At 33.9% G+C, this 23,243-nt stretch overlaps 1 protein-coding gene across 1 annotated transcript in view; it reads left to right on the top strand.

The window, feature by feature from the left end:
- Positions 1-6,435, top strand: part of LOC122710560 (protein O-mannosyl-transferase TMTC1-like) — a gene marked incomplete at its 5' end in the record, with an annotated part of 114,301 nt that extends 107,866 nt beyond the window's left edge. Inside the window, 2 exons of the mRNA XM_043928484.1 lie at positions 3,907-4,036; positions 6,234-6,435. Coding sequence (XP_043784419.1) covers positions 3,907-4,036; positions 6,234-6,419 — 316 coding nt within the window. The remainder of the gene's footprint in view (positions 1-3,906; positions 4,037-6,233) is intronic.
- Positions 6,436-23,243: the final 16,808 nt, after the last annotated feature.

The following is a 23,243-nucleotide window of genomic DNA, read 5'->3' as shown; positions in this document are numbered from 1 at the left end:
GATGCATTTCTGTGCTGAATTAATGCGTTATGAGATCAAAATTGATTTTGATATATCTATCAAAAATATGACTGGTGTTTATCTATGTTGCCGTGTACATAAGTGATTTTACTATCTGATAAATTAAAAAACTAATAAATATTAGTTCGACGTTTTCAAACATTTTTTTGAAATCCTCTTATTTACGAATTTAAAAAAATTCTTTTTAGAGGAATATTCGTGATAGAATCGAATACGTCGAAATGTTAATTGAATCAAGATTTTTCAAATGTAATTATTAATACTAATAATTTACAATAAAATATTTATTTATAAATGAATTATTTTGGATTCAATTGTTTTTTAATGAATGATATTTCTCATAAATTTGAGAATAACACGAGAATAGAATAATAATATTTTTAAAGAATACACTTAAAATAATAAAACACAAACTGGATATATTAAAATTTTTAAGTAGAACAAACAATAAACAATTGTTCATTGTTCTGGAAAAATAATATATATATATATTATTTTCTCGTATTTAAATATTTATTATTTATTGAGAAATTCGAATTACTTTGAAATATATATGAAACGAGGAAACATTAATTACAATTTAATACTAATTATTTATACTGAAATAAAATCCAGAAAAACGAACTATCAAAAATGCTGAAATATATATAAATATTTAACTGTTAAAGCAACGAAATATCTATAGATTTATATTTTGAATATAAATCAGAATGTGATCCAGAAGCGGCGTAAGCTTTTCCAGTTGGACGTGCAACTTCCTCTTTGTATCGTGACTTTTTTAAACGTATAAATTCCGAGGAAAGCCACCGTGTCAGAGGATGATTCCATAGGCAACGATAACGTCGTCACCGTTGCGTTAAGCGCTCGTCGGGCTGATAAATCGGGAATTTACTGACGCTACCTCCGATTCTGTATTTTCGTCCTGCCGAGCCTGAAATCGCATGTGCACATATTCACGCGAGCAGATTTTTTGGAAAATTTATTTACGAAATTCTGTTCTTCGAGAAAAAACTGGAAAAAAAATTCTTCCAAAGTATTTTCCATACACGCGTAACACTAAAATTCTACGAAATAGATTTTCCAATAACAAGTTTAAATTTCAATAAAGAATCGGTGATTCTAAATTTTTGATAGTTTCAATATGAATAATATTTATTATTAATATTAAATAAATTTTTTAGAGAAAAATGAGGAAATTATTGAACGACTTATACATAATATAAGAGAATGGTAGAGTAACAACAATTCAAGTGAAACTCCACAAAAACAATATTTCTTCAATGTTTTAATTTATTATTGGATTGTTATTAATCCCACACGATTGACAAAACAACAAAATACAGAAAATCGAAAATAGAATCAATGTAATTACTACTTCTGCATAACAGAAGAACACGATATTATTTAGCAATTCTATTCTCTTTCTTCTCATTTATGATCTTTCTCTATTCCTTTAATACCTACACTGTTCTCTTCTTTTTTTCTTTCTCGTGCAGTTCACCACTCTCATCATCTCGCACTCAATCACTCGTGTTACATCGGAACGCAGCTTTTATCGGTAAATGGAAATTTTATAATTCATGAAGAATCGTGTTTTTTCATCCGCTGCGCTGCAAAATGGCCGATATCGTTTGATCTAACGAAACCTACACGTTACCACTTCGTTACGATCGCCGTTCTACTACTATATTTATTTCGCGTTGATCCTCGAATTTTGATTCACGTCTGCTATCTGTTTCGAAGATGCTTAATTGCTAATTCGAAGTAAAAATATTTGAATATCGTTACAGGAGAAAATTTAGCAAGTTTATTTTTGATGATATTTTNCCTCCCTCCCCCCTGCGAGAATTCTGGAACGTCGCCACGTGGGAATTTGGACACGCGTTTCTGTTCCCCGCCCAACGACCCTTCCTGTACCCCTCACTGTGTGCTGTAACCACTCTGATCGTCGCTGTTAGCTTTTTTTTTTCCTCTGTTCGACGTTTCTGAGACGCGATATCGAAAGACGAGCAACTTTTTCTACTGGAGCGACGTCCAGACGAGAAGAATTTGTGTTGCAACGTTATTGTAATGTAACGAAACAATCAAGCAATTTGGATATTTATATTAGCAATGAACAATTACTTGGTAACAATGTGCAAAAGGCGGCTGAGAGGTTGAAGAGAACAAACGAGGAGGAGGTGGGAATTAATGGTACGAGGAAACCTGGAACACATTGCCTTTTATTTCCTTATGAAATGTCACGAATGTACGACATGAAACGCTCGAAAAAATTCGAAGATTCGATGAAAATTATCGTGAACCATCCAGGAAGTCATCTCTGAATCGTTTAGCAAGAGACAAGTTTTTTGAGAAATTTTACTCCGATTTGCCAAATTTTATATGATAAAATCCTCGTGATGTAATTCTGTCTTTCGATTCTCCTGAATTTCTATCTTGTTTGAAGGATTTCTTACTTATTGTTTATTAATTCTTGAAATTAATGAAGTGATGATTGATATTTATATTTCAATCATAATAATAAATAATTACAAAACGAAATCTACAGATTATTTATTAATATAAGATTGCTCGTATGTATGATTTTAAGAAGATGAGAAAGATAGTGATATCTAAAATGAACCACTACACAAAGATGAAAAAAAAAAAAAGAATGCTTGATTATATCACGACAAAAGAATATCCCTGTGAATTTCTATTTCTAAAAATTAATTACAGAATATTATTATAAATAAATTTTTATCCAAAGTTCCGAACGATTAATTTTTGGATGAAGATTAAAAAATTCTTATAATCGAATTTATAAACAAAACATATAAAGATCTATTCTTCGTTGTAATAGCTATAGCTTAATAATTTGTGGACGCAACAGGGTCTAGATTTTAAATAATCTTCGTTTTCTCTCTTATAACTCGTCCTCGGCTATAGAAAGTATCAAGAGTTCCAGGTTAATGTTGCGAGCAAACTATGTGATAAAGAATCGCGCTTCCTCCCTGGCGCTCTCGACTATTGACTCCTGATATTCACCCTCTTTTCCGCCTCGTAAACACGCCGCTCGGCCGCGAAAAAAGAGAATGAACCCCCGCGCGCGGAAGTGACGCGTGAAAAGGGTGTGTCATTTACGAATTTATTTTTATCGAGAGGGTGTAAACGCTCGTCAGAAACTCCATCATCGTGTACGCGAGCATGACTTGCAATCTTATGGCAATTTATTTCGCGTCTGAAACGTATGTTTCTTCTTTTTATCATCATCATCATCCATGGATCTCGTTGAGAAATTTCTTGTTTATAGTTTCTCTTTTTTCGAAAATCGGAAAAATGAATAAAGGCTCTTTTATTTCTGCACGAACATAAATTATATTGTTCTCTTTCTTCTTTGTGGAGAAAGGAATCGAGAAGAAGATATATTATAATTTTATACAAACATCAGGATTAATTCATGATTAAGTATATTCATAATCGGAAAGATATAGATATTTTAAACTTGAATTTAAATTATTTTAAAATATTTTAAAAAAATATTTTATACAAATTAATTATGTTAAATTCTCGAATATTGAATACTGTTATTTTATTTTTTTTATTCTATATATGTAATTTGAAATTTTTTGAAATTTTCCTCGATTGATTTATACTAAATAACATCTACGTTTGAGATCTACATGTAAAATGTAACCATAAATGATATATTAAATAATTTCTTTCAATTTAAAATATTTTCTTGTGTCCAATATATCAAATAACGACAATAATCCTAGAAATATGGGAAATTTGGTGATCTCATAAATAATGTGCCGAATATTTATTGTCGCGCGTGAAGAGATCGTTTTAAATTTGATCGTATTTGGAGCAGATTGAAATATATTTTGCATATTTACGTTTCAGATGGCACCTGATGTTACGAGCGAAAAGAGGCGGCTTGGTATATCGCGGTGATCTTTACATACGCGCGTGGCAGTTGCAAAGTGAATCTCGTCGTCGTGCGCATCAGCATCAAGGAAATATCTGCTTGTCGGTCAGTAATTTTTTTCTTCATACTCAAATAAAGAATTAATAAATTTTGAATAAATGTAACACTGAAAACAGATTATATCGTATAATAAAGTTGTTCTCTTCTTTAATCAAAATATTTAACATCTTTCCCCAAGATTACAATGTTTCACGTGTTTCCTTTCTTTTAAATAAATAAAAGGTAAGGAAAAATAAATAGGTTTCAAAACATTTAGAAATGTTAATTAGAATTATTCATTATTTGAATCGTGAAGAAAAATTTAAATTATTAAAATATAAATGTATCATTATACGAATTTTTATATCATATGGACAAATATATAAAATTTCCTCCTTCGTGCTGTTAAATTAATTACGTAAATCAATTAGTTACTTATTTTGTTTAATTCAATACACTCAGGTATAAAATACAACATATTCATTTCCCTATCCCTATATTCCATTAGTATAAGTAAAACCATTATCCATTTGTTTCATCGTACAAATGTATACATACGTGTTATATCTCTCCATAAAACAACGTAGTTGTCTGTACAACGGAATTAATGAAACAACTACATTACCAACCCATCACAATATAATATCGAGTTATAACAATAATTAATAAACACTTGCTTCCATCCTGTTAAACTGCTAAATTGTAAAACTTTCGATTCGTAATATCATTAGTTCTCTCGTTTTCAACGCAGAGTAATATCGATTGTGAAATGACACAAGGCTACACAATATCATATATACTTCTATTAAGTTTCCAAATCGCTCGACGTTGATCCCACTCTATCACCCTTTCTCTTTGATCCCTCTCGTTTCAATGTTTCCGCCATTCTTTCGGCGACATCCGCCTCATTTCGCGTTCGAGTTGCATAAGAGGGCTCTTTCCTGTTCCAGTAAAGGTAATGGAACAAATTAGTCTGCGGAGAACCGGATACCGCGAGTCCACACTTCCGCCCTCTTAAACTCCTTCGAAGATTAATTGAGATTCCTCGGTCACCTCGTATCGCTATAATTCTAATTAAATAGATTCGCCCCTCTTTCTTTCCATCCTCTATTTCTTTCCATCCCCTTTCGTATTCCACCCCGGCCGTCTAACGCGCCCATTCACGGAACGATTCGTTCCAGTCGTTAACGATTCAACTCGTAGAAACTTGGCCACTTCGAATCGATGTCTCTTCCATTTCCCCCATATTATATTTTCTTCCCTTATTTTTCTCGATAAAATGTTTCCCATTGATCGTTCGACGGATATCCCTTCCCTTTTTATTCCTGTCGTTATAGATTCTATCTATCGCTTTTCCTCACTTTTCTTTTCTTCTCTGGTTTAGCGAAGTGACTTCGGCGGATTATTAAATTGTTGGAAATGTGATCGATGAAGAGTAATTCCGTTGGGTAAAGAGATGTGAATGGTAAAATTTAGACGAGAAGGAATTTGTTTAATAATAGATTAAAATAATTTTCTTTGTTAAGACACGTATTTGTATGTTTTGTTACAATTTTTTCGTTTGAAGGAACTTGATTTCGAACATAATAATAGTATTTCTATAAATTAACATGATATTTTTATATATCACCAAGATCATGTATATCTTTTTATTTCTTGATTTAAAAAGATATAATATGTTATGTTACGACAAACTTTTTTATAATATTCAAAGAAACAATACAAACACGATTACAAAAAGATAAATTCGAAATAATATTGAATACAAAATCGATTCCTCTGTAAGAAGAACAATTTTGTTTCTACTATCTTTATAAATTTATATTCTCGTCGAATAATAGCTCAAAATCCACTTCCTTTTAGAACTTTTAAATTTACCATAAAATCGCCAGATTCATCCTTCACATTTCGAATCTACCGAATAAAACTTTCGAAGTTTTAAAATAACTAATTTTTGCGAACAACCCAAAAACCAAAATTTTCAATTTTCTCTGTCCAAAATTTTCAAAATTTCGCAATTCCAAAAATACTCGATATTGATATCCTGTCCACGATTTGTAATCCATTAATTGTCCTCGAGCAACCGAATAAAAATATCCGGGTTCGATCGCACAAAAGTCAAAGGCGTTGATCCGCATGCGGGGTTGATTAGCCACGATTCACGATCTAAGCACCCTCGACGCGTGTTTCCAGCTTGTGTACGCTCGACGGGGCGAGTAAACGTCACTGCTCCCCTTCAAACATGTCGAATTGTCTGTTGCAGGAGGGCGGCTGTTCGACACCGCGTGTCGCCAGTGTGTCAGTGCAGCTCGAGCAGGACAGCAACAAGTCGGAGCAGCTTGAGCGGGCGCCACGTTGCAACGTACGTACCTGTAGACAGTCGAGAAAGGGGAAGGCACGTGTGACCGCCCCCGCCCTCCTCGTCCAGAACCTCCTGGAGACCCTCTAGCTCTAGCGAGACTCTTCGGCTAACCCCTCGCCCCTGTGATTTCTGTGTCTCATCCCCCCCTCGGTCTCACTTTGAACGAAGGGTTCGACGAGTTTTCTCGAACAACTCCAACACTCGTTGTCGGCGTGCTTGGTTACTTTCTAACGATGCGAGCAAAAAGGGGAAAAGGCATGTTGTTTCATTCAGGATCGATCAAGAAGAAATTTGTGTCGAGATAGTCTTAATTTTCCGATATGTATGATAAGTTTTTGAAAATCAAAGTTTTGAGTTTTCGAAAAATCACGAGAAATATGAACGAACCACTTCGATTACGAAATTTCATTATAAGAATTAAATATGGTTGCACGTGTAAGAGGGTTAAAGATCCTCGAACGAAATGAGATTTGTTTCGAGATGCATAAATGCGCGACTAGTCATGAAATCGAGATTACTCGAAATTACTTTCCGCTCTGTATAAAGTGTATGCTTCTTCTTATCTCGCAGTCTGATCTCATCACTAGACGCGAGACACGTGCCGAGACAAATCTCACGATTTAAAGGTCACACTTTAAAATTATTCCGTGAAATCGTGGATCGATCGAGAGGTTGCGTGTTCATCGGAGGATGAAGGACCAAGCGAGGGAAAAAGAAAAGAAATGTTGTTCTACGTGGAACGGTGGTGTGGGGAGTAACGTGGTTCGAGATAATCGTTTTACGCGCACTTAACATGTGATGGATCGGCCGTAATATAGTTACTACTATATACATAGAGTAGCGTCGAGATGTTTCTAATAAATATTCGCTGTACTTCGAGTGTGCTTTCGACGTTCTCAGAGAAACAGTGCTCTCGTCGCGATGCTACTCGTCGTTGCGTTCCTTTCGTGTAATTTTTCCCTCGATTTTTCCATATTTCGAGAAAGAAAAGAAGATACGATTTATAATACCATTGATCAAGAGTTTGAGTAACATTTGTTATACTGTTCAGATAACAATCATTGAGTTTGTTCGAAGATCCTAAACTAATAAATAAAGAAATGCAGCATATATTAATAATATTGGTTCTAATGAAAATTTTTGAAGTAAGTTTAAATATTTATTAATATATTAAAGGAAAAGTAAGAGAGAGAATTATTAATTATATTATACACAAGAATTGAACGCATGCAGGAAGCAATAAATATAGAATCTCTCTGATTTACCTACCCTTATTATTGAAAAAAGAAACTGTGTATTTTTATAACGGTAAAATCATTAAAAAGATATGGTGAAAGATATTAAATTTCTACGATTTATTAGGATTTTTATTTATGGAATACAAATTAATGCAACAGTAGCGTACACAAACTTTCGATCGATAGAATTGGAGAAGCGAATTGAACCGTGAATCGATTCGAAAAACTTTTAACGATATTTTTCTTTCTTTTCTTTCCTTTTTTTTTTTTTTTTTCTATTTAAAACATCGTGGTGGAAAAAATTGAAGAGTCCACACGATCGATCGACGGCGAAAATTACACGAGAGGATTAAAAAAAAAAATCCGATCTGCGCTTTACCCTTACCGCCCTATCGTTTCGAAGACTATTTCTTATTTCTTTGTTTCATTCCTACGAGACGGAAATATGCCTTCGTTACGAACAACCGTGACCAGAAGAAACCTTTGGTAAACGTGTAAATAATGACTTTGACTCCGCGTTACATTGGTCCGCGTTTCGAGACGATGTAGACGACGAACGTCGAAGAATCGAGAGAGAATAGTTCTCGAATTTATTTTTCACAGCAGCATTGATGATGGACGATTTAATGATATACGCGTACGTACAGAGATACAATCGATTCGCCTATAGCCGTAATCGTTTTCCCTTCGGATCGTTCTTACATTACGTGTTTCAACCCATGCCAGGACGCGCACGTATGTAATTAACACGGTGCCAATATTTAGCGTTTAATTAAAACGTGAATCGGCGTTTTATATAGCCGTTTGATATGGCTTTTTTTTTTTTGTAAGAAAATCGATTAAGGAAGCGTGAGTTGATTGAAGGAGAAGGAAGGATAATAATTATGTACGACATTTCTTCGATGAGCTTTGTTCGGCAATGTTTCGATTTCGTTTGGATAGAGCACGATTTGCTGCAAGTCGAGATCTTATTATATGTATTTGTGGTATTTTATTAATTTGTATATTTTTTTTTTCCTCGTCATGAAAAACTGCTCCTGTTTGACATTTATGATATTATAAAGAATTCGTGTTACGAAATCATTGAAAAATAAAAACGTTCAAAAAGATTCACTATTTATTCATTTGTTTAAAAACAATGTTGAATTAAATAGTAATTTTATAGAAATTATTACTAGCTAAATTGGAATAAAGAATCACATTGAAGATGTAGACGTTTTTACAAAAAAAAATCTTCGAGAAGAATACCATAATTTTATATATCGATTAATTTTTCGATATTCAACATTCGATCATCCGAATTTATATAAATTCACTTCTTAATCGAATAGAAAACATAATATCAGAGATTATTGGAGGATGAAAACAACCCAATCTGTCTTAATCTAGGTCGCCGAACATGGCCAATCAGCCGAAGTTTCATTTAAAACGAACCGATGAAAACCGTGACCGTTGAATCGAAACGAAAGGGAGATTCGCTCGACATCCTATATTAAAGAGAGCGAATCGATCGTGGCGACGTCTTTCCGTCGATAAATCGTTGGAGACACGTGTTTTTGTGAGGCACTCTTGAAAAAAAGAACGAAAAAAAAAAAAAAAATGTCAGAACGAAAAACGGATTTCAATTAAAAGGAAGTTTGATCATGGCGAGTCCCTTTGTGTATCTTTCGATAGAATGTCCAAGTTTCTCGTTTAGAACGAGGTGTGAAAGTGGCATAGAAAACTCTCCTTTTACTCTCCTTTCGTCCCCCCTTTTTCGTCGATCTCCCCCCCCAAAGTGAATCGTCGCTTTGAAAAACGAACGCCTTCATCGAAACGTTGCCAAAACTTAATAGAAGACCAATGTATATACGCTGTATACTAACAAAAAAGAAAAGAAAAATTCGTACAGACATCGAAACATTTGGCGATGCTTATTGAATAATTCCCTAATTATTACGATATTGTACGTTCGAGTATGTAACAATTCGAGTGAATTTTCTCGCGTGGCCATCGAATCGATTGCTCTCGAGAGTTTAAAGAAGAAGAAGAAGAAAAAAAGGAGCGAGTGAAAGAACGTTTGTATGTGTATGTGTGTATGTGTATGTGTGTGTGTGTGTATGTGTACAAGAAAAAGAGAGAGAACGTGCAATGGAAGCTTCAAACAAGATTCGTGGATGTCAAGATGCACAAACGTGACATGAATTTGTATATAACATGTTTTCGTTGGCTCGTGTATGCGTTCTATTTTCTCCCCATGACCTTGCATCCCACCCCATCCCATATATCCCCATCCCCTTTTTCTCGTCGAGAAATTTTCAAATCGAAGCACGTTGGTGGTGAAATAGAAGAGGAGACTGTCACTGGCCAAGCAGCAATTTACCTCACGAAATCGCTGCCCGCGATCGATCTCGTTGCCAGTTATGGGAGCCAGAGAGCAACGGGGTCGATAGGGGGTGGCTGGTAATCGATGAAGGTCGATTCAAGATGAAAATATTTTTTTAAACGTGCCGTAGCACGAGCGTAGACGTTGCTTCGATTCGATCGTGTTGCTGCGTGGACGATATTATATTTTTCGGGAAATCATCATTTTAGATTCGATTCGATCTTATATCTCGAAAGAAGATCGTATTGATCGTAAAGAACATTCATTTTTTTTTTTTTTTTTTTTTGGTAATATTATTAATATCGTAGAAAAAAGAAAAAGAATTATATTTTTGATAGAACCTTCAATATATCATAATCTTATTTTTAAAGCAACAACGTTTCTCAAGTACGATATATTTTTCATTCATTTTTCTATCATCCAATCGACGCTATATGGACACTATTCGGTAATTAATATCCTATATCTTAAACTTTTTCCGAAGAATAATATCGTCATTGGTCCAGGCACGCAACACCTAGAGTACACTCGTGAATGAAACGCGAATATTGCGCCCTCGAATTCTCTCGAAGCGAGATTAACGTTTAAAAATAGTGCACGCGCGCGCGCGTGTAAATTGAAACGTTTCAACGCTCGAAGAAGCTGATATCTTTCATTTTAAGACGGTGCATTGCAGTGAAATCGATGTAATTTAAGGATCCAGTTAATTCCTCGAGAGGACGATGTAAACGTTATTTTATTATCGTAACGAATAGATAACGGAGAAGTATTTATATAGCTATGCTTTATTACCGGAGACCGGTAAACCGAAATTGTTACAATAATTGCTCAGCGAATAAGCGAACATACGAGATTGTTCATCGCTTACTGTGTACAGTACAACACTAATAAAAAAGAAACAAATTACGGCTTCATTTTCAATCTTATATACGAATCCTTATACAAAGACGCGAATTTATTTTAAAACGTTTCCAAAACTCCCAAAGATATTTGTTATATATTATTTGGAGACGAAAGCCTAGAATGAAAGGAGAATAGTATAAACATTGAAAAGAATAAGATTAATATTGTAAAAAAGTGTAAACGATAAAGGTAAAAGGGGGGAAGTCTGTGAAACGGCTCAACGCTTCTAAAACGCGAAACCGATACATTTCGAGGTTCGTTGATGGATTGCCAATCACTTCAGTTCCTACCAGTTTTTTGGGGAATACAGAGTTTCGAAACGATTCGCAAGAAACTATTTGTCGCGTTACTTTCGCATTTTCATTTCCCAAACAAGTTTCTGATTGACGAGTTTTCTGTCTACGACTGTTCCACAAGAATCGATCCTCGTTGGAACTCTACGATATAAACGAACGAGACGGGATTCCGGATCGATCTCGACGATGATAATGTAGCTATGAAATCATCGAAAAAGAAAGAATTTTTTATTAATTTATAACGAATCGTGAAATGAAATTTTATTCGATCGAAGATTTTGAGATGCAAGATTTTCAAAACAAAACGATACGAACTCGTCGATACAACGGATCGATTTGGAATCTAATTTGTACGTGGGCCGTATATAATTAGCCGCAAAACTTGATTAGTCTAGGTTATTACTTCATAGACCAGTTTGTACATCTAATTACAATACGTTATTGCGCATATTCATTGTGAATACGAATGCAATTATAAATTATCATAATAAAGTGTATGTTTATATACATGTACCGAGTATTCGTTCGATTTATGCACGGATATCCGACCACCCGTCAATATTGCCGATCCTCTCCTACACGTCCTACACGTGCCTCATCAATTATCCAGTTTTAGCCCGTTTAATTACAGCTGCTCGGTCAAAATTGTGGTTTCGACGATCCGGACAGGGCGAATTTGTGGGCCGTTTTCGTTGCAATTGGTCCAAGATGTTTCTATATACACATTTTATAAAAACGCACATTCGAGAATTGTACGATTTATCGATTTATTGATAGGAATTTTGATTGAGAAAAACGAAGAATATTATTAATTTGTATTTCTAATTCTCGTGGGGCATGTAACTTTAAATAAATCTAATCTGAAAAAATGAAATACAAAGTTTCAATACGATGTATTATTATTTTATGGAATAAGATTTATGATAAAATTACACGTTTACGAAATTTTATAATTTTGAAATTAAGAAGGAATTTTAGAATTAAAATTTATTTATATTTTTATTCAATTACATCGAATAAAGTGAATAATTTATTCGTTTTATCTGATTTTGTTTATCATTTGAATCGCGAGAAGTGGAAATCCTGCGACAAACCAAAATCAATATTAATTAAGTCACCCAACTAGAAATTCTTTCAATAATCTGAATGCTAATATAGTTCACACTACAGATTCTTATGCAACTGAAACGAATTCAAATATTCAACTAATATATTGAAAATATATTCTATCGTATAAAATAAATTTTATATTTATCTCTATATAATTTACAATACAATGACTAAAAATTTTTGTATTAAAATCCACTCAGAAAATAAAGGAAACCATACCATTGAATTCGTTTTTCATTTTATCCCGATATCTCAATCGATTGCCGAGATATAAAGGGTCAAAGTTTACATAGCGTTTAACGCAGTATAGATATGAATGGGCACAAGACCCACTGACCTACATTTTTTTCCTGGAAATACTATGTTCTTCCAAGAATCGCGTTTGTCACTCGTCTGGAGTTTGGGATAGGTCAAAAAGATTGAAGAAAATATATCACATAAAAATGCAAATTTCAAAAAGAATAATATTTGCATAAAAATCCATAGTATATTTATTAGGATGGATATACTGAAATATATAATAAATTTTATATTATATATGATAATTTTATTCTGAATATTATATTTTTGAAAAATGTAGACAATTGAATGAATTATGCTTTTAATACATTTTATTTGCTTTGATATACCAGTTTAACAATTGCTATTTAACAATTGCAATTTAATATACGAGGTAAGTAAATTAATTTCCTTATTAAACATTTTCGATTTTTTTAATAAAATTAATATAAGATAAATGTAAATACTACAATAATAATTATTAAAATATTTCAAAATATAATTAATTGCATCGTCATACAAAACCAAATTATTTATTATTAATAGTAAATTAAATTGTTATTTTGATTGCTACGTAAGTATTAAATTTCCCACTTAAATTTGTATTCCATATAATGATACAACTAATTATTATTATTTATTGATTATATTTTCGCTTTATTCATTGTACAGGACAATGCAATAGTGTTTCAAATTTCAACATCGATCGATTGTGATTAATCACTCGAATCACGATCGAATTTTCAATCCGGTCCATTAACTCTGCAATATAGAACGTTGACTATATTAAGCGTATTTATTCCCATTATCAGAAATACATTAACTATTGCATTGAATTATGTTTTACATCTTGTTTGTTAATAACAAAATCTCTATCAATAACAGCACATACTAAGATTTAATTTAACTTTGATATTCTAATTTAAATCATATAAAATTGAATCTTGTCCATAGATTTGATCCAACTTAAAAAATTCCCGCGAATTTTCAATAAATTTAGAAACATTCTCATTTATTTAATTAATTCGTTCAATCAAAAAGGACGAGAAAGAAAATGATAAAGAACCATTCCAATTTTTCTACGTTTCTAAAAACATTAATTAAAGAGGGCAATAATCATCATCTACCCGTTCTACAATCTCCATCCCCTCTCACTGAAGTACAAATAATACGATAGAATAAAACGAGTCGAGGAATAGCGTACTTCCCAGACGACGGGCATCCCTTTTCGTATAAATCTGGCACCGTGTCCAATTGGCTACACCTGTGTACACCTAGGGAGAGAGCTCTTGCGCGGATAGTCGCGAAGAGTCGGCCGGCATTATGCTCGACTCACAATGGGACAAGGCGAGGCAACACGGCTGCGAAATAATAGAGGCCGCCGCAATGCAGAATTTCGGCGGGCCGGTAAGTATCGTGTAATTTTAACGGTAATTGCTGGTGGTTTAGCTCACCACAATTGAAATAGCCCTTATTTCGCCGCCCGTTGCGGAACCCTCGTCGCGCGTGGACGAGACGATACCGATGAAAAGGCTAGACAAGGATAAATTCATTGCGCCGAGGATATATATACCCTTGCTTTTGCTCTTCAACGTTCCTCGATTGTCTCTCTCTGTTCTCCCTTCATTTCCATTTTCGAAAGAGGATCTAATATCCCGATTTAACGATTAAAGATACCGTGTTACTTCGACTCGAGAATCTAGTTTACGAGAGAAATAATGTATTTTTATTGAAAAGCGTTTTTTTTGAAGATAAATATTTATAAAAGAAAGTATTACTCTTTGATTTCGATGCTTTCTTTTATATACGTGCCTTATTCGTCACACTGAATAGTACACAGTATATAGTTTTCATTTGATTGTTAGTCAAAATTAAAACTTTATCAACTTTTTTATTAGATTTGAGCTAATTGTTGTATTATTCATTGTGACTATCGTAACGATAAACACGATTAAATTTAACTTAAAGTTTTTCAAAGAAATGTTTTACTATGCAAGTAAAATCTATCATAACATTATTTATTTATGATAATTTTAACAATATATCAAAAAAATCATCAAGATGAGAGTGTTGATCAATGGCTATAACTTGTAAATGAAGAATCTTTAAAACGCGAATGATTCCACATTTGTTTTTATTATTTTGTACTAATATCCATTTTGTTATCTCATAAAAATCCTACTCTCATAAATGCAACGATGATACAGATATTTTTTAGATTCGTGGCGATCTTCTTTCCGTATAAATAGCAACAAATTAACATTTCCTTTCGTCTGCGTCATCTGTTAACTCCGTTTTTCGATCGAGAGATATTTACGAAACGATCAAAAAGCTACAAGTAAGCCCGGTGTTTGTGTACCGGCGTCGAGTGTAAAATCGAATAACAGCCACGAAATATCGCGGCGAATATCAATGAAAACGGGGCGCATTCGTGAGTTTCGAATACAAACCGATCGCTGCATAAATCTCTCCGATCGCGGAGATCTGCAACCCCCACATTCTCATGGAGATGTTTCGTTCGCGTATACAGAATTTTCACGGCCATTAATATTTATAAATCATCGGCGAAAAGAGTTGGAAAAGCGTCGAAATAAGGCGAGCTTCTTCTTCGATTCGATCGAATATACATGTTATCGGCTTGATTGCTTCGCCATCTTGATCAGACGGAGCATCTTTTCGACATGCCGATTATCATTTAATATTTAGCAAAAAATGTTTCCATTCAAAGCTCAAAGCTTTAAAAATTACAATTTCCGCATTTAAAGTAGATTCTTTTATATTTGAATTTACAATAGATCCGTGTACCGTTTCGCAAAAATTATTCGACGAGGATGCTCTCGTGGATAGAAATTCATTGCATTCTACGTATACTTTCGAAGCTCTTTTTTCTTTTATAATAAAATTTATATTATACTTTCTGATGCAATCAGAATGCTAAAAATGGTAATTAAAGATTTACCATCAAGAATAAATAATCGATATTTTGCTGCATTTAATTTCAACCTTTTTAAGAATTTTCATAATAAATTCCACTCCTCTATTTTGCACACGTTCCATGTGATACAATATATATTACTATATATGTTCAACAAATTATTATAACAATTTCGTATATTTAGCTTACACAAACTCGCACACTAAATTCTTCTAAAAATCTGAGATAATTTATTTCTTTTTAAATTATTAAATCGCGACAGAACAAGCGACGATTCCCAAACTATTTTTCCAGCAATGTACATATTCCTTTTTCGAAAACTACAATTTCAAACCCCATTCGCAGTCGAATAATTCACACACAAAGGGACGATGGAACGCGTTAATCGCGCGTGCCCGGTTCGCGTGCAACTGTATCGCCCTTGCCTTTGCCTCGGTTCGCTAGGAATTCAACGAACACGAAGGAATAATTAAATAACGGGATGGTAGATGGGGGAAGCCTGCGAACTTTTTCAATGGTTCGTTAAATTCTTGATAATCCAGCCAGAAGCAACCGAAGTTACCGGTTTAAATCAATCGAACCCACCCACTGGTCCGGGGCCATCCCTCTCCTTCCAACCCCCTCTGTCCCCGTTTCCTCTTTTTCTTTTTTTTTTTTTTTTTTTTTTTTTTATTTTGTTCGTACGTTTTAAATTCGGTTCTATCGGCCTTTTGATTTATTTAAACGGAAAACACCGGGCCGACCTACAACGTCGCCGGAAGCCGCGTCAATTATCGGCTTGATTGGATTTGGCAATCGGCGGCCGCGCAAAGAGTGCCCTCATTCGACCCCACGCGCCATCAGCTCCGCGACCCTCCGCGTAACACTTCGATTATGGCCCGATCTGGGTCACTTTATCATCGATGAAGATCGAATTGAACCTATTTGAAAATTATTCACCCACGCTTTCGCACGAGCGATTCGAATCATGCTTATTTACTTGCTTTCGTTGTGATCAATTGGTCGTTTGACATCGAGTGCCTACTTTTGCACTCGATATTTGAAAAGTGCTGCGGTTCATACACGTATGAAGATAATGAAAGTTTGTGTCATTATTTTGTTGTTACAGAAAGTATATTGCAATTCAACGTTTGAAAATCCTAATAGAAAAAAGCAATATTTGGAACAATTAATCAAAATTCTTTCTCGCTTAACGGATTAAAAGAGCTACGCTAATTAATTAACGAAAATTTAAACGACTCCTATCTGAGAAGATTACGTATAGACGTATAGAAGATTATCGTCGGCTAAAAACGCATCGTCCATAAACCATTTTCGAAAATACCTTTCAACGAGAGGTCCATATATATATATATATATATATATATATATAGAATATCCTGCGATAGTCATCGATGCAACGAAATTCCATCTCTTCGAATCACCATGCATGCACGATTCACCCCCCGAGTGATGACCTCTCGACACGCACCTCCACCATCCATCCAGATAAACCGAACCGTTCCTTCTTTTTCAATTTCCTCCAATCTTCCACTGTTTATTGGAGGGGGATGCGTATCGATTATTTCAACCTAGAGATCGAACTTTCGTCGCTGGAGCGACGGTAATTGGTCGAGGCAGGATCGGTAAATCCTTCTACCAGACGGGGATCCCCGGCCCACGTGTAAAACCGTCCCCGGTATATACATATCCCTGCGGCGCCAGTATGCGGTTTGATTTACGCGCCACAAAAGACGGGTATCACGTTTTCGATAGGCGGATTTCCCGATAATGGCAGGCGGATCTACATGATCCTGGCACCACGTGGGAATACGAATCCGGACATTATCGCGGCGGGCTAACACGGGATGGATGCGCGTTCCGTTGCACGGGCCGCGTCTACGTGACCGGTATTCGCCGAGGCCTCGCCCCCTTCTTCTGTCTAACGACATCCGCCCGTCGAAATCATCTTAATTTCGCGATATTAGGGTGGAAATCGTAGGGGTGAAACGGAAGGGAAGATGGCAATTTGATGAAATTCATCATTGTACCGGTGATCTTGGTAAGAGGAATCGATAAGTTCTATCAAAATAATAATAATAATAATTTGTTAATAAGCTTTACGAACAGTTTAACGATTTGGAAAGTCGATCATGAAGGAACATGATTTTATTAATTAATAGGAACGCAATTGAGGATAATGTTACGGATCTATTGTAACATTAATATTGAGAATAATGATGGGTATCATATATTGCAACAGTTAACAATATATTGCAACTATAATGTTTAATTAATAGTTACTTAAAATTGGTTTTCTTTGTTTCTAAATTATTATGGTTAAATTATTATTCAATTTTACTAAATAATTAGAGCAAGTAATGTGATAAACGACAAAGATATCAATGTTAATTGTCTTATTATATTATCCAAGAAAAGAGAGTATATCTGAATAATTTATAATAAAAACTCGAAATTCTAATCAAATCAAAGATTGAAATGAAATCGAAAGATTTGAAACAGATTTAGAAAAAGGAAACCAATTCGAAAGCCACTCAATCAAAGATATATTTTCATTCTCGTTAAAGATATCGAACTCGAGATCGTTAAAAATGTAGACATTCATCGAATCCAATGATGAGAAACCAACTTCCCTCCAGAATTTTTTTACAAGACTTTCGTTGGATAAATTATGACAAACCGAACACAGCGCAATTTGTGTTCGCACGATAAGCGGGGAATAAAATTATACAAGGGGGTTGGCGTAAGCCCCACAACGTTAATCCTGTCATAAAAGATTACGACTACGTGCTGAGAAACGGTCACTTCTTTTCTCCCCTACGTATGCAAACAACGACGGAACGGATATTCTCTTTCTGTCGGCGATCAACGACGAAAACAAATTTCATCCCCTTCCTTCCGTCTCCGTGGAATCATGGCTCGAATGAAAATTTCAACGCTGAGAAAATCGAGTTCTTGGAATTGATCGTAAAAAAAAAAAAAAAAAAAAAAAAAGAATAAGAATAAAGAAAGGGAGAAAAGTAATCACGTAAAATCGTAGCACGCTTGGCACCCGATTTTTATCTTTTATCGTAAAGGAACATGCACCTGCAGAGATGTATATGTATGTAAATGTATTACATTGGGATGAACTGGAAAGGATAACTGGAAAAAAAAACTAGGGAAAAGTTAATAGATAGAGAAACAGAAGGTATTCCAAGATATTTCGCGAGTTATTACCTTCCTTTATTACCGTTACGTTTGTACGTGTATCGACTACGCATTCTACTCGGTGATACGTTTCTTTGGATTTTATTCCCTCGCTTGACGCTACGTCGGGAATATGGAAAAAAAGATTCACGGTTGAATAAAAATAAGGACGATTCGTGGCTGGAAGAGTGTGTTCAATTGCGTTTATCTATCTGTTTCGAAGTTGATTTAAATATCGAAGGATCGAAGTGATGAAAGAATTTTGTTTGATGAATCGTGTGGAAGAAAATTGAGTATGTAATAAAATTTTCTGATCTCTTTGAAAAAGATAAAAATTGATAAGAATCAGTAAGATGAAAATGTGCATTTAAATTTACATATGTATAAGCTGTGAAAGGAAAAAAAATATTATGAATGCAAAAATAAATCCAGAAAATGAAGCATTGTCATCTCTGAATTATTTGTCAAGAAAATTTGTGATATTTATGAATTGGTGTATCATTGATATCATCTATCTTGATATATTTTTAAGTAAACATATTTTTTTATAAGAAAATCTTATACAAAGATAACATAGGTGTTAATAATGTTATTAATTTGATCAAAATTTTATGAAAGATAAAAGAAAATATAAAAATATTTTGTACGTATCAAAAGATTGGTTAAAAACATTTTCATTTAAATTATAAGTTTAAATGAAAAAGTTATACATTTTTTAATGGAGTTTTAAATAAGGGAACAGAAAGTAATAAAAAGAAAATAGGTCTTGATAAAATTAAAAGTTTCGAATTCTATATCATTACCGCTGACATGATTTTAATATTGGAAAATATTTTTACAAAGATGTCTTAGAACAAAATTTATCAAATAAAAGAAAATATAGTATTTCGAACGACTCGATGAATTGAATATCTATACTTCAAGTAATATTAGGAAAAACTTTAAAAGAGACTTATTTTTAAAGTCACTTAAAGACCGGATAAATTTTTCCATTTAAATTGAAAGATGTACTTTTTCTTCTGAACATAATGGAATTTAAGGAATTAACTTTATACTACTAATATCTTTTCATACTGTGGAAATTAAAATATCTTTTAAAAATGACATTTAAACATAAATAATTTATATAATAACAAATTGAATCTAATTTATTATTTATCTATAAATTCTATAAAAATTATCATTGTAGTAAAAAGACATAAAATTATTTAATTATACGATATCAACTCTTAAATATTGTTCGATAAATATAAAAATATTTTCCAATATTCGATTTGCCATCGAATTAAACGATGAAAGCGTGTAATTAACAATCTTTATTAGAAAATAAATTTTCAAAAAAAGAGATCCAAGCTACGATGGATAACGCGTCCAATGGCGTTCAAGTTTCCAGAGGAACTGTCTCTCATGTCCCTATAATTAAACTTCCTTGCTCTTAGGAACCGGTGTAGATCCAAGCAAACTGACTAACCAAGGAGTTCACGACCCGGAAGTGAAGTTGAAGCACAAGCTCGAATACAACAAATACATTTTCTCCTCGTTGGCCGCCATTATTGCGCGAGCTTTGAACCACCGGAAGGGAGCCAGTCGGGGAAACCATGTACAGACACGTAATTTGCGCCTGAATTTTTAAACACGCATGAAACATTTATGAACGCATTCGTTTGCCCGTACTCGGTCGCAAACGAGACAATTTTTTCGTCGGTTGTCCCGTTAATGTTTAACCATTTGCCTTCCCAATGTAATGTATGAATAAATGAAAAAAAAAAAAAAAAGAAAAGAAAAAAGGAAATGGATATAGATACCCTAAAAAGAATGATTATATATATTTTTTCTTTCTTTTTGTGTGTGTGTGTATATATGTGTATACGTTTTATGCAAATAGGTCCAAACTATGAAGTGATAGAAGAATAATATCGAATAATATTAAATGATGCGTGATCCGTTTATAAAAATATTCCGGAAGTGAAGAGAACTTTCTAGAAATTTTATATATTTTGATATATTCTTTCACATATTCTCTTATATAAAATAATTATTCCAAAATCATTTGCAAATTCAATAATTTTAACAACTACATTGTACAAAATTTCAAATAGATACGTGTTATTTTTATTACTAATATGAAATTCCTTCAATTCCTAAAAGTCATTCGGATAATTTGGCAACATAAATCGAGTAAAAGGAGGGAAAAATATGAGAAAGGTAGAAGGAAAGGAGAAAGAGAGAGAGAGAGAAACACGCCAGAACCGAGATCAGTGAAAGCGATCCTAGCAATTCGAGTAGAAATAGGCTCGTTTCTCTGTCGCGTGAAAAGAGCGAGGCCACTTGCATGCAGGCCAGACAGATGAATGCTGGCGCACTAATGAGCCGTTAATGGTAAATAAATGGACCAGTAAGCGAGCCTGCATTGCGCCAACCCGTGGGACGTGACGTCAGCCCTACGTCACCATTGATTAATGAGCGAGCTTTGTTCCTACCGGGTCAATTACATACAATTCAGCTTCCAGTTTCGCCAGTTTCGTGTCACTCTGAATCTTTAATTCTCCTCGTTCTATTCATAGCCGATCTTCGTGTCTTTGACACCATCGCCCATCGCCCGAATGCAAGAACACTCGTGACCATTCTTAAAATCGCACGGATCTAAAAATTATGACAGGAAGACGAAAATACGTGTCTTTATCTTCACACGTGTCACATTACACAGTTCTTAGATCAAAGTTTCTCTTAATAAATCTTCCATTATTTTTTACACAAATATTGTCGCGATATTGATACGTGTATTTACGAAATTGGACAATATAAATCCGAAAATATAATACCGGACAAACTGAGAAGAAAGGGATTCTCTGAGGAAGTTTTCTTTATCCTCGAGGAACTCTCTACGTAGCGTAACGATAGATAAAACGAAAGTTTCGAGAATGGAATGGTAACAAAACAGATCGGCCAGAATCGTTGCAAATTTATCGAGCGACTTGGAGATTCTTGCAACCAGTTTCCACCGCCACGGTTTTTCGCACAGTTTTTGGCCAAATTCTCGAAACTGGCGAAAAAGAGAAATCAAATGAAGAAAACAACCTGCAAATGCGTATCGATTGATGACTTCCAAAAGTTACAATGAGTGTTGTTCATAGATAGAAAAGATAAGAAAAAAATGAAGAGGAGAAAAAAAGATGTAATTCGAAAGCTTTAACAAAAACAAAATAGACAACTGGAAAACGAAGTATAAATAAAGACAGAGATAAAATATTTCACCCTATCATCATCCCATTCAGAAAATTAAATTATTTATAAAAAAAGAAAACTCGAATTTTCACGTATTCTACATTTTCTACGCTATTTTAAACACGCACAGTCCAATCAGAATCATTAATGAATAATGAATTCATGAATTTCTAAACTTTCCAGTATTCTACAAAGATTCATAACTTCATTAACATTAACATCGTAATAAATGCAAATATTTTTTTTCACGTATGCATGAAAAGTGATATAGATTTTACGGACAATTTCGATCGATTTTATGACCCGATATAAAAATGCTTCCATACATAAAACATAACACGCGTATCGAGGAACGAGAGAGAGAGAGAGAGAGAGAGAGAGAGAGAGAGAGAGAGAGAGAGAGAGAGAATGTTATAGAAAACACGCTTCGAAAATAATACGTCCTGTTAATTCAAAAGCGAACTCTCGATAAACTGATGGACACGAGATTATTTTATCGTACGAGATTCCGCTTAATTAATTTCATGCAAGGAAGATAAGTGCGGAGAAGAATCGATATGACGGAGATACATTCGGCGCGTCTGAATTCTTACGAACAGGCATAAATCAGGCGACGAGTAAGCGGCACACGTTTCTTGTCGATTCTTATACAGAAAGCTCGAAAGCTCCGCCATTTGTTCCGGAAACTCTGCCCTTAATACACCCTTTTTTCATTTCTATCTCGGATAAATAGAACCCGCGCCCTATCATCTTCTTTGGATCAAGTGTATTTGTCATGGTGATCAGTGATGTACGATTTTTAAGCTCTTTTATAAATAATATTATTATCGTTGTTCTTTGTGTTTTCTACGATCTTTTGTTGTAAAGATACCTTTTTAATATGTTGTCAAGATCATAATTGTAAAATTGTACCCTTAAATTTCTTCGAAATTATAATATTAACAATATAAATTTTAATAAAAAAGATAAAGAAGAATTTACTGTATGATTACGCTATTAAGTATATAATTTTTAATAAACGCGATGCTTTTCAGAATGATAGCTTTGAACATTGAAAAGGAAAGAAAACATTTCTTTTTTCTTAATCTTAATCTTAATCCTTATATTAAATCGAAAAATAAAGAAATGTTTGTTACAAATAACAAAAAGTAATTAATCGTCGACGATATGAGTTTCATAGTTTGTCGTGTACGTAGAGAATTTATTATTACTTGAATATGTTTGTATACAATTTCGCGATGGATTATCCATAAATTATTTATGCTATGAATATAGAATTCGTCAAAAGTTTCATCTAGTTTCTAGACCTTATCGCGGACGTTTCTCTATCAAGTTGTAATTAGTTCCTCGATCCACCTCAACGGCCATCAC

Source organism: Apis laboriosa, unplaced genomic scaffold (genome assembly GCF_014066325.1).
Source record: "Apis laboriosa isolate Shangri-la unplaced genomic scaffold, ASM1406632v1 scaffold1075_cov153, whole genome shotgun sequence".
In the NCBI taxonomy this organism is placed as follows: Eukaryota; Metazoa; Arthropoda; class Insecta; order Hymenoptera; family Apidae; genus Apis; species Apis laboriosa.
Note: the sequence above shows the minus strand (reverse complement) of the source record. Positions and strands in the feature narration are given on the sequence as shown.